Here is a 13,872-nt window from a genome sequence, read left to right on the forward strand (position 1 = left end):
CATTGGAAAACTTTCAGAAATAATCAACAACTACAGCAAAGTTGCAGGATATAAAATCAACTTACATAAATCAGTAGCATTTCTATACTCTAATAATGAACTAACAGAAAAAGAACTCAAGAACACAATACCATTCACAATCGCAACAAAAAGAATAAAATATCTCAGGGTGAATTTAACTAAGAAAGTGAAAGACCTATACAGCAAAAACTACAAGGCTTTCCTGAAAGAAATGGATGACGACATAAAGAGATGGAAAGACATTCCATGTACATGGAATGGAAGAATAAACATAGTTAAAATGTCCATACTACCTAAAGCAATCTACAGATTCAATGCAATCCCAATCAGAATCTCAAGGACATTCTTTACAGAAATAGAACAAAGAATCCTAAAATTCATATGGGGCAACAAAAGACCCCGAATTGCTAAAGCAATCCTGAGAAAAAAGAACAAAGCTGGAGGCATTACAATCCCTGACTTCAAAACATACTACAAAGCTACAGTAATCAAAACAGCATGGTACTGGTACAAAAACAGGTGCACAGACCAACGGAACAGAATTGAAAGGCCGGAAATAAAACCACACATCTATGGACAGCTGATCTTCGACAAAGCAGCTGAGTACATACAATGGAGAAAAGAAAGTCTTTTCAAAAAATGGTGCTGGGAAAACTGGAAAGCCACATGTAAAAGAATGAAAATTTGACCATTCTTTTTCACCATTCACAAAAATAAACTCAAAACAGATCAAAGACCTAAAGGTAAGACCTGAAACAATAAGGCTTCTAGAAGAAAACATAGGCAGTACAATCTTTGACATCAGTATTAAAAGGATCTTTTCGGACACCATGTCTTCTCAGACAAGGGAAACAAGAGAAAGAATAAACAAATGGGACTTCATCAGACTAAAGAGCTTCTTCAAGGCAAAGGAAAACAGGGTTGAAACAAAAAAACAACCCACTAATTGGGAAAAAATATTTGCAAGTCATATATCCGACAAAGGGTTAATCTCCATAATAGATGAAGAACCCACACAACTCAACAACAAAAAATCAAACAACCCGATCAAAAAATGGGCTGGAGACATGAAGAGACATTTCTCCAAAGAAGATATACAGATGGCCAATAGGCACATGAAAAGATGTTCATCATCACTGATCATCAGGGAAATGAAAATCAAAAGTCCACTAAGATATCACCTTATACCCATTGTAATGGCAAAAATAACCTAAACAAAAAGTAAATGTTGAAGAGGTGGTGGAGAAAAAGGAACCCTCATACACTGCTGGTGGGAATGCAAACTGGTGCAGCCACTATGGAAAACAGTATGGAGATTTCTCAAAAAATTAAAAATAGAAGTACCATATGACCCAGGCATCCCACTACTGGCTATCTATCCAAAGAGCTTGAAGTCAGCAATTCCAAAAGTCCCATGCACCTCAATGTTCACTGCAGCATTATTTACAATAGCCAAGACGTGGAAGCTACCTAAGTGCCCATCAACTGAGGACTGGATGAAGAAGATATGGTATATATATACATACATATACATATATATATGTGTGTGTGTATATACACACACACAATGGAATACTACTCAGCCTTAAAAAAGAATAAAATCGTCCCATTCACAACAACATGAATGGACCTTGAGGGAATTAAGTTAAGTGAAATAAGCCAGATAGAGAAGGACAATCTCTGTATGACTCCACTCATATGAGGAATTTAAACACGTGGACAAAGAGAACAGATTAGTGGCTACCAGGGGAAACGGGGGTGGGGAGTGGGCACAAAGGGTGAAGGGGTGCACCTACAACATGACTGACAATCATGTACAACTGAAATTTCACAAGATTGTAAACTATCATCAACTCAATAAAAATTAACTTAAAACGAAAAAACAACCAAAAAAGAGACGTTGCAGGGGCCGACTCAGGGCCAATTGGTTAAGTTCACATGCTCTACTTCAGCAGCCCAGTTTGGATCCTGGGCGCAGACATGGCACCACTCAGTAGGCCATGTTAAGGCGGTGTCCCACATGCCACAACTAGAAGGAGCCACAACTAAAAATATACAACTATATACTGGGGGAATTTGGGGAGAAAAAGCAGGAAAAAAAAAAGATTGGTAACAATTGTTAGCTCAGGTGCCAATCTTTAAAAAAAAAAATAAAATAAATTAAAAAAAAAGATGTTGCACGTGGGGCTTGCCTGGTGGCACAGCGGTTAAGTTCGCACATTCTGCTTCGGCAGCCCGGGATTTGCCAGTTGGGATCCTGGATGTGGACCTACGCACCGCCTGTCAAGCCATACTGTGGCAGGCGTCCCACATATAAAGTAGAGGAAGATGGGCACAGATGTTAGCTCAGGGCCAGTCTTTCTCAGCAAAAAAGAGGAGGATTGGTGGGAGATGTTAGCTCAGGGCTTATCTTCCTCAAAATTTATACTTTTATAGGGAGGAAGGCATCTTTCTCACTGCTATGGTTTCTATGAGGAATAATTTTCACTTTTCCCCTAAATATCTAGGTCTCTACCTCGACCCTCTTACTCATCCCTTAGAATGAGTTACTTGATAGAAAACTTGGGGAGAGAAACTGGACGGGAATAATCCAATGAATAATCCAGGCCGTTTCTTCCTTTTTTCCTTGAAAGCCAGGCTGTTAAATGGAAGAACACCATTTGTTCTTCTCCCCCATGTTTTAAGCTGGGGACCACAAGGATCTATGGGACCGTGTCTAACCCCATTATTGCAGCACACCCAACCACACTCTCAAACATCAGCTTATCTTTCAGTAACATAGATGACATTTTATTTTCCATTAGTCACGTCTTTGTTTCTTTTCACTAGTTTAGAATTTGGGCAGGGAAAAGCCCCACATACAGAACTTCCAACCATTTTTTAGTGCCTCATTCTTAAGACAGCCAAGGATGGCCAGACATTTGATCCAAGCTACAATATGACAAATAGAGATCATAAAAAGGATCTCAGAAGAAATAAAGACAATTCAGAGAGAAGAAAACTTAAAATTGATATCCTCAACAATGGAAGAAAGGATATTGTCCCAATGAGAGTAAAACAGGATATTATTTTTTAAAAAAGAACAAGAATGAACTTTTATAAATTAAAAATATATCAGATATAAATTTTTCAATAAAAGTCTTGACAAATAAATGTGTCAAAATATCCTGGAAAGTAGAACAAAAAACACAAAGTGATAGAAAACTATAGACAAAAGATAAGAAAATTAGAGGCTCAATCTAAGAAGTTCAAATAGTAAGAGAAAACATTGAAAACGGAGAGGAGGGAATTATCAAATTCATTTCTCAGACCTGAAGCACATGAGCTTTTCAAAAGTAAAGGTGCCACACAATACCTACCTACCACAAAGAGTGAAAACTATCTACATTAAGGTGCACCACTGTGAAATTTCAGAATCCTAGCGAAAAAAAGATAAAAATCTTAAAACCTTTCAGAGAAAAAAAGCAGATCACAATCAAAGATTAGAAATTAGAGGCACTGGAGAACTGTCAACTATAACACTGGACCTGGAAACTAATTACATAATTGCCCCAAGATTCTTAATGAAAATAATCTCCAACCTAGAATTCTAGACTCCAAGTTGATAGTAGAATAAAGATATTTTCAGATATGCTAGATCTTTAAACTTCCATTAACCCTTTCCTCTGCATGTAAATGGAGGATATGAGCCATCAAAATGAAGAAATAAAACAACAAAGATTAGGGAGTAATCCAAGACTCAAGTGATCCAACACAGAATGACAGAATTCTCAGGATGTTGGTGGAGAGTCTCAAGATGAAAGCTATACAGCAGCCATTTAAGTTGGAGCAGAAAGATGTAAGGCTCCAGAAAAGATACTGGGGAAGAAGTGGTGGTGGTGGTGGTGGGGGGAGCGGGGGCAGAGATGACTGACAGCTTATCAGACATATTTGCTTACTTAGAGTTGTTTTAGAATCTTTCTGGAGATTTTGGAATAAATGACAGGCACACAGAAAACGAAGCAAAGCAAAACAAAACAAAATAAATAAACAAAAAAAGAAGCATTTATTAGCCCAAAGGGGGAAAAAGGTACTAAAAAGGAAATATAATCATGGTAGAGAACATGGTTCACCTATAAACAATATTTATATATAGTCATAATAATATAAACATAAAATTATTGCTTTAACCTAATTATTTGGGAGAATGAGGAGTATGGGTAGTTTAAAAGAGTTAAATTCTAACCTTCTTTAATGTAGTATAAGTAGACAATTTCTAAATATTAGAAACCAATAAACAGTAAGAATCCCTTGGGTTCTTCTCTAATAATCTTGTCCTCCATCCTATGCCTCATCCTTTCACTTCCATTGTCCTATCAATAACTGCAATCTTTCCACTATCTCAGCCGTCTGCAACCTTCTCTCTGACCATCACCTCCTAACATTCTAGCTCACTCTCCTAGTACCTCAACATCCATTGATTCTTCAACCCCACTGTTACCTCCAATCTGTTAATCCTCCTACCTTTTCACTGGCTCTCATTCCCTCAATGTCCTCTGTCCCTGCTTTCCCACCCATCAGTGAACATTCCCTATCTCTGCTCTTAACACAGCACTGATCCTGCTAAAAATTTTCTAAGTTTCAGTTTTAAGGACAGGCCCCTTCCTTGTTTCTAATATTGATAAAAGACTGTTCTCTATTACTTTAGTAAGGTTAATCGAAAGGAAATGTGAGAGGGAAAAGGTTAAATAAAAGGGCTTCATGCAGCCTCTTGCCATTTATTTTAATCTCTCATGGGAGGATTAAACTTTGTATAACTGGAGGGCTGAGGGAATTGATGGAAAATGAGAAATTACATAGCTATTGTGTTTGTAATAAACATTAACAAAGACCAAATTTTATAACAAAATATAAAAAGTGTAACCTGATAAGAACAGAACCAACACAGAACTGATAGTAGACTTCATTAAGAATCCTGGATTATATTTTAGGATAGTTACTTAACCCCTTGGCCATAATTTCCTTATTAATCTGTAAAATGGAGGGGCTGGATTACATCAGCAATCTTCAAAACTTTTTTTTTAAGTGGCCAATTCCAAATGACATTTTACCAAGAATCCCAAAACAAAAAAAAGGTTCCATGTTGCCTCCTGAGACAATACTGCAGAGCCCTGAGCTCCAGGAACATAATTTGAATTTTTTAGATAATTCTAGATTTAGATCATTTCTAGAGTATCTTACAACTCTAAAAAGATCTATGAATCTTTGTATCTTGAAAAGGGTAGAAATAGTGTAGACAACTTAGTCCCAGAATGCCAGAGAAAAGAAACTTGACATTTGAGGCAAAATGCTGGGCATGAACATGTTGGTTTAAAATAACATTTTCTATAAATGTTTCCATAAACATTGTCTATAAATAAATATTCTATAAATATAAGGGACAAAATAAAAGAGTAAAAAGCACATGAAAAAGTAAAATGTACTATGTAAACAGAGGAGTTATCATAATAAGGAGTGTGGTCTCTGCCAAAGGGAAGTTTAGGGACAAGTAACATGCATACCAGGAACCAGGAAAGTCTAGGTGGCCTGAGATGTGAATAGCTTTACCTAGCCATGCAGTCTTCACAGTTTCAAAGGGAGGATTACTCTAAAGTGGGAAGAACACCTGATACCATATAGAAGAAAAACAATTTTAGGTGAAGGTTACAATAGAAAACAAATAACAACCAATCAACAGCTACTAGTTTTTCTAGTTTTCTAAGCTTTTAGTTTGGGTAATTTTAAACTATTTTCTCTCTTCCAGGTTTTTATCATCTGCTATTTTCTCCTCTGTGCCACTATTACTCTCTCATTCAAATACCATGGAGAAAAGAGCATCCATTTAGAAGGACACTGAGGTCTAGCCCCAACTCTGAAATTTATTAATATGTAACCACCTTGGTTCTCAGTTTCCTTAATTATAAAATGACTGCAAGACAACTATTTTCAAGATCTATTTTAAACATAAAACTCTATAATGCAGTAACTTAGCTACAAGAGAAATCTTCTAACCAGCCATTTTCCCTCTAACAGTAATTCTCTTTCTTAAGTTTCATCCTGATCATATACTCATCAAAAATCCTGTCATTACTTTAAAACGGCTCTGAAATTAAAGAAAATGACATTTAACCAATTAACTCCCCATTACCTCACATGCTCTGCCATTAAATTCAAATTCATAGCCACATCAAAGCCTAGGGCCAAAGAAAGAACTATTATCATTGAGCGGCTAACACGTCCCAGGCAACACAAGGCATTTTATATACTCTACCACAGTTTTTCTTCCTAAAAGTCCTGTCAGTATTATATTTTATTCCCATCTTAGAGATGGTGAAACAAATGCTCAGTAGTAAAGTTATGTAACTTGTCTACCATCAAATAACTAATAAGTAGCAGATGAACAATGAACCCAGTTTGTCAAAGCTAATGTACGGGCAAACCTATTACATGAAAAATGAATGGAAACTGAAAGAAATATTTAATGGTCACAAATATTCATATATATTCACACCGCTTATAAGAAGATGCACATATAACAAGATGTGAAGACTCTATCTACATACACTAACAACCTCAACTGTGTTTCCCTCTCTGGTGGGCTTGACTGAATTATACCGGTCTAACTATTAAGTGGAACAGCTAATTTACAATATGTTATAATGCTAGTTCTCCTGTCTGAAAGAGAAAATATCAGAATTGAAAAAAGTCTTGGAAGTGTATCTTTTTCTGAAATAAGAATTCCCTTAAAGTTTCTCTTACAAGTTGCTCATTCGACTTTGAGAGAACTTTCTACTTCCTATAGCAGCTCATTTCATTTTTTAACAGTATTATTTTTGGACTGAAATGAAATCTTCCATCCACTGACTTCTGCTTTGTCCTCCACGGCCACAAAGTATACAGTCAATCCAAGGATGAAATATACACTATAGCTTATCATTTGCCTCTTCTCCAAACATTTGGCAAATATTGCTACTTGATCAGTAAAATCTCCTCTGAAAACCAGGATTCATCCAGTAAATCTTAACAGTGAGCTCCAGAAAGTCACTACCAATTGAGTAAAGTTGACACACAAATTGAAATCTCATTGCTATCCCTAGTTTAATTCTTTGTCCACGTATTCCTCCTTTTAATTTTAAAGATAGTTATATCAAATCTTCGTTAAATCTCTCCTTTAATAGTCTTAAAACCTCATTTTCCTTCAAATTTTCCATATGTAACAGGATTTTCACCATATCACCATTCCTACAATTCTTCACTGGATAAGCTTTTATAATGCTTATCTGATCTAAGATATGATCTGATCCAACTCAAAGTTTTCCATTTCTCTTTGGCAAACCTTTCTCCTCCTACCCTTGGGATACTGCTTAAGATGTGTTAGATCTTTTCTTTGTTTATAAACTCTTTCCTATTATGGGTTAGAAACTCTTTTATTAGCTTCTATAGTACCTGGCATTTATTTCTATCAGATCACTTACCATAGGTAAACCAGACGTCGTCAACTCCCCGGTGGAAAGCGCTTCAGTTGTCTTCCAATGCATGGCCTATAAAGTCCCTAGTAATAGAGCATCTGCCCACATCTGCTATTTCACTTCACACTGATCTTCCTTCTGTGTCACGATTTTTATTCTTACAACAAATCAAGTTCTCTCCTACTTTGAGGGGTTGTATGTTCTGTCTGCTCTGCTGGGAACACTCTCCCTGGATCTTTGCAAGTCTGGCAACTTTTCATTCATTAGGTGTCAGGTCAAATGTAGCCTCCTGAAAGAGACTTTCCCTAATTACTCTATCTAAAATAGCCCCCATCTCCTCATTACATCACCCTACTTACATCCTTCATTGCTCTTATAGATTTTCTTTAAACTTGTTTACTATTTATCTTCCCTCACTAGAATATAAGGCCCAAAAGCATGGAGACTATTTTGATCAATCATCACCAGCACCTAGAGTGGTGCTTGGCACAGAACAGGAAATTAATGATTATTAAGCCTAAGAGTTCCATTATATCAATGAGTATATATTATCTTTGTAAACCAGGAACCTAAAAAAATGCCTGGTACATATATGATGTTCAATAAATGTATGTGAAATGAATGGATTGATCTTATCCACTTGGATGGTAGTCACTCTGACCTCTATAATCAGATAATCTTCAAATCCGCTATTCAGCCCTGCCATCTAATTCCACATCCTTATTTAACTGCTAAAAAACTAGGTATACAGAATTCATCCCTCTCCAACGCACAGTCATGTGTCTCAGAACGACATGTCAGTCAACAACAAATCGCATACACGATGGTGGTCCCGTAAGATTAGTACCATACAGTCTAAGTGTGTAGTAGGCTAAACCATCTAGGTTTGTTTAAGTACACCCCACGATGTTCGCACAATGATGAAATCGCCTAATGACAGACTTCTCAGAACATATCCCCATCATTAAGTTACACATGACTATAGATCTTTTCTAACCTATGTGGCATAATTTTCTTTGCAAAATACAAATTCCTTCCTCTGTACTCATATCCAATTAATAACTAAGTCATACTAATTTTTCCTCCATTTCCTACATATATTCCTTTCTCTCTATTCCTACTGCCACATTTTACTTCAAGCTGTCATCATCTTACAGTTGTAGCACTGTAAGATGCTACTGGAGTAGCCTCCTGCCAATTTATATGACTTTAGTCTCTCCTCCCCTCAATTTTTTCTTCATACAAATCCCAAAATCACTTTTACCCTTATGTCTCTCTCATTCCCACAAGTAAACACTTTAGCCTAGCATTCAAAGTCCTCAATATCTTTTTAACTGAAATCATTAAAATAAACGTATATTTTGGAAGTGAGGTGGTAGACTCTTATACAGTCTCAGATGCAATGGTAAAAAGTCTGAAATTCATCAGATATATACTGAAAAGCCATTTAGTGCAAGTTCCTTGAGGAAATCTTGAAAGACCTTGTCTATGTTGTTCATTGCTAATCTATCACCTGGAGGTGCCTAAAATACAGTAGGTATCAATAAATATCTGTTAATTAAATGAAAGAATAATTTCATAATAACTTTTAATAAATTAATGATCCTAAACCAGAGTACGAATGCTAAGCTGAAAGCAGTGTTCTTTGACGATCAGTCTGGTACTCAGATACATGGAAATTAGTTAGTAATCACTTTAGTAAAAATAGCCAACATTAATCAAGTTTTTAACTAGTCTAAGATTTTTACGTGGATTTAACTCTCATATATCTTAGTGAGGAAGACAGTATTAAAGATAAGGAAACTGGTATACATAAAGGGTTAAGCATTTTGCTCAAGTACATACCACATTTAAGTGGTAGACACAGTATCTGAACCGAGAAAAGCAATGATAAGGGCCTGAGTAGGATACTGGCTACGAGGATAGAAAAAAATAATTTGGAAAAACATTTTAAAAGTAGAGGCTAGAGCAGTAATTACCACTTTACAACATCATTAAGCACTGTATATCTGCTTTCACTAATATATATAACTTTTATTTTTATTTTTATTTTTTTTTTTTTTAAAGATTTTATTATTTCCTTTTTCTCCCCAAAGCCCCCCGGTACATAGTTGTATATTCTTCGTTGTGGGTTCTTCTAGTTGTGGCATGTGGGACGCTGCCTCAGCGTGGTCTGATGAGCAGTGCCATGTCCGCGCCCAGGATTCGAACCGACGAAACACTGGGCCGCCTGCAGCGGAGCGCGCGAACTTAACCACTCGGCCACGGGGCCAGCCCCAATATATATAACTTTTAAAATGACATATCTTCAATCTGAATACTAAATGGTAAAAAAGCTTAATATCTTATTTTTTAGATAAAATTATGATTAAATTTTAATATTTTCTTCCAACACCCCCAATGGATGGATTAGAAGCTAAATAATAAGGTTATCATCACAGATTTGAATCTACTGTGGACCAAGGTAACTTCTGCTGGGTTCTACAGCTACAGATTGCATTCTAACTATTCACATCACTCAGGAAAGCACTGAGACACAGCGAGGGCTGAGTGACTGAGCAAAACAGCTCATTTCCAATCTAGCTTTGATAATATAACCTACAAATGGTGAACGAGAAGAATCACCTTAGTGGTTAGAGAGCACATTATTAAAATAAACAAATATATTTCAATGTTAGATCTCGCCTGGTTGTCAATCTTCTAGGTTAGTATAAACTACACATTTTCAAATCACTGCACAAAAGAGAGCTGCTGCTGGCTTCTGATATTCACCTTTGTCTTAAGGCAGACTTATGTATAGCTTATAAGAGGAGAAATGTCAAAAATACCTAGGTTCTTCTTTTATTCTGTTAAGAATAAAACTTCTCAGTCTTCTGAAACATGAAGTTTACATTCAAAGTAAATTACCAGTACAACAAAAATCCAAGTAAAAAGTTTCTCAACTTACCCTGTCTAGTTCCAGTGTAAACTTCTGGTCCCAAGACTGATTGGAAATGGGTTTCCAGCTAGTTTGACCAACCACAGTATTATCTAGCTTCAAAACTGCACAGACATCATCTGTAATTACAATTTATAAACTTGCTTAAATATTTTAATACCTTTAAAACAGAAGTACCACTGCTTAATAGCAACAAGTCTTATGATCCTTTGAAAATAAAGTTTTTCATAATCAAAACTGAAGCCTTTGAATCTTCAGTGGCTAGTTCTATACAAATATACACTCCTACTAGATGCTCCCAAATTATCCTTTGTGTTTGACAAAATACAAACAGTAACTGCTATCCATTTCATTTATGATAGAATGTAACTGAAAGGATTAACAGGTGACCAGTAGTTGTTTGCCTTAATAGATGTGTATATGTATATGTTTGTATATCAATAGAAATCATCCAGTTTTTCTCCCTCTTCATTTGCTATTTATAGAGCTTGTTACCTTAGACGATTCTTTACTTTCACATTTTTCCTACAGTCTCTCCATATAGCACAGACATACTTACCTTTCTACTCTGTAATAGGTTGAACTGTCACGTGCCTTCCCCCAGGTAAATGTTTATATCATAGTTTATAATTACACTTTAGAATGTTTCCAAAGTGCCTCATAAACCTTTTGCATTTCACTCTTACCACCTCCACCCACTCCCTCATTTCAGTTTACTACTGGGATATTAGGCTACTATCCTAGTAAATATGTTTGTTCCAGTCGTTAGCTATCAAAATTTCAATGTTAGTTCAGAAGTGTCACTATACCATTCAAAGAATTAAGATGTGACAAGTCTCAGCCTCTGTATACTTTCAGTTTGGCATAAAGAGTGATGCCCAATATTTCATTTGTCTAAAAGTAGAACTAATGCTATATGTCATTCAGTTTTCTAATATATTTCAATAAAGTAAATCTTGCTGCCCTTTGTTTTCCTGTCATTATAGCTTTTACCATTTTAAAGTTTAATTATGGAAACCATCATTTAAAATTTTTTTGTCCAACTTTGACTCTTCCCATTCTTCTTTGTCCCCATTGCTAAGTCCTTCATATAGGCCCTTTAATTTGTTATATGATTTTTTAAAAATTTGGTTACTGAACTGGACAAGTCATCGGTTTTTAGGAGATTTCGACTGCTTCCACTTTTACTTTTACTCGTCCTGCTCATGAAAGACGATCTGGTTTCACTTGGACTCCAACCAGGTAGTGCAACCGATGTTGCTTTTGACCGTCCAGGGACATTCTCTAGGATATCTTGACAGCCCATGAGACGAACTTCCAAAGTACCTGTTAGCATAAACAAATATCAAGTAAGAATATCAACTCCTAATATATACAACTAGGTTTTGTTACTTATTCAGAAATGGGGCTGGGGGTGGGGGGAGGGAGATCTGCTAAAATAACAAAATCTCTCTCCCAGAGGTTCTGTGAGGTAACTGTCATCTTTCCCGTTTTAATTAGAGAAACCTGTTGAAAACTCCTAAGACAACTATAAGAAACTTTATAGAAAGAATAGCACCTTTCAAAAGCTGTCTGTAGGGCATGAAACAAAACACGTTACATAAACTTCCTGTGTATCTGAATACTCATTTCTATAATTACATGGAAGAATTACAGAATTACGTGGAAAGAATATGCTTGACGAGAAACAAAGCTAAATAATATTCTTATTAATTACAGGAATTACAAACAAGGTTATCTGACTATGGGAATAACAGTCGTGTCTAATAGTTATGTAGTGAACATGGAAAAGAATTTTACAGGTTTTTTTGCATAAATAAATGGCTTTCTGTTCATTTGAGATGTAAAACAACATTATCTTTCCATTTTAATAGTTTAATTAGTCAAATAATTATGGGTTGTAATTATCTAAGCATAAAATAATTGTAATTTCCTTAGGTAAATAAATACTAAAGGTGTTCAAATACAAATGAGGAACTGTGAATTAAGCCACCTGGAGAAATGGCTTTGTCATCATTTGGGCTAGACTTAGTGTATTAGAATTTAAAAATGGTGCTTTAGCATCAAAATTTTAGATATTACACATAGCATAACACTTTAGGAACAACATTTCCTGGTAAAAGCTGTCCCATTAAACTTAAATAATTAAAACTTAATTTTATTTAAAGTTTTTAATTATTTAAAAGTAAACTGAAGGACTTCAACAAAGTAAAAAAGCCTGGATTTACCCTCAACTCAAAAAACTAAAAAAATCAGACAAAATATATTAAAAAATAGTGTTGAAGACACTGGACACCAGGCAATGAAGAACAGCGATCCCCGAGAGATGAGAAACAAACGAGTTGAGCCCTAAGGTTGCTCCAGCTCACGGCCTTGAGGACATCTAGGACACAGTGCACGGAGGGGCATTCTCAGGGGGAGTTAAGGAGACTGAGTACTGGGACTGAACTGACCAAGGTGACTGGAGTTTACAGGCAGAGTAAAGGAAAGAAAACAGTTGTCCTCAGATGTGCAGAGGGTTTCCCTGACTAAGTATTCAGTCTTGTCCCAGGAGTAGAGAATAATTAGGCTAAACAATGCTCTGGTCCCACATAACAAATCTGAAAAGTCCTACCCAGATGATCAAACTGTTTCCAAGTAACCCAACTGTGACCTAGAACAAAGCTCAACAATATCCAGCACCCAACAAGCTAAAATTCAAAATGTCTGGCATCTAATTAGAGATTACCATTCGTATTTGTTTTCTATTGTTGCATTACAAATTACCACAAACTTGGTAGCTTAAAACAACACCCATTTATTATCTCACAGTTCTGTAGGTCAAAGTCTGGGTAGGCTGGTCTGTATTCTCTGCTAAAGATCTCAAAGGACTGAAATGATGTCTGCCAGGCTGGACTCTTATCTGGAGGCTCTGAAGAAGAATCTGATTCCAAGCTCATTCAGCTTGTTGGCAGAATCCAGTTTCTGCAGCCATAGGACTGAGGCTATTTCCTATTTCCTTGCTGGCTGACAGACAGGGGCTGTTTTCAAGTTCTAGAGTCCACCTGCATTCCTCGTCACATGGTCCCCTCCATCTTCAAGCCAACAATGGCACATAGAATCCTTTCCATGATTCAGATTTCTCTGACTTCCCCTTTTGCCACTGGTTAGAGAAACTTCTCTGCTTTCAAGGAACTCGTGTGATTATACTAGGTCTCCTAGATAATTGCCCTTTACCTTAACTCAAAGTCAAGTGATGAGCAACGTTAATCACATATGTAAAATCCTTTTTGCCACATAACATAATATCACATCACAGTAATGTCCCATTATATTCACAGGGGAAGGTTCCAGTGGTGATTCTTAAAATTCTGCCTATCAGACCAGGCAAGCAAATAAACAGGAAAATAGGACCCATAATAAAAAAAAACAAAAAATCAAACAAAA

The 13,872-nt window shown here is 36.2% G+C and overlaps 1 protein-coding gene across 2 annotated transcripts in view; it reads right to left on the reverse strand.

Annotated features, from left to right (window-relative positions):
* The window catches only part of PKN2 (protein kinase N2), a 148,509-nt gene that overhangs the window by 48,108 nt on the left and 86,529 nt on the right, over positions 1-13,872 (reverse strand). For both annotated transcript variants that reach the window (XM_070267346.1, XM_001495405.6), the window contains exons 7-8: positions 11,587-11,772; positions 10,456-10,565 (exon numbers count right to left, since the gene is read on the reverse strand). In XM_070267346.1, the coding sequence (XP_070123447.1) occupies positions 10,456-10,565; positions 11,587-11,772 (296 nt within the window). The remainder of the gene's footprint in view (positions 1-10,455; positions 10,566-11,586; positions 11,773-13,872) is intronic.

The sequence above is a fragment of the Equus caballus genome, chromosome 5 (assembly GCF_041296265.1).
Source record: "Equus caballus isolate H_3958 breed thoroughbred chromosome 5, TB-T2T, whole genome shotgun sequence".
Taxonomy (NCBI): domain Eukaryota; kingdom Metazoa; phylum Chordata; class Mammalia; order Perissodactyla; family Equidae; genus Equus; species Equus caballus.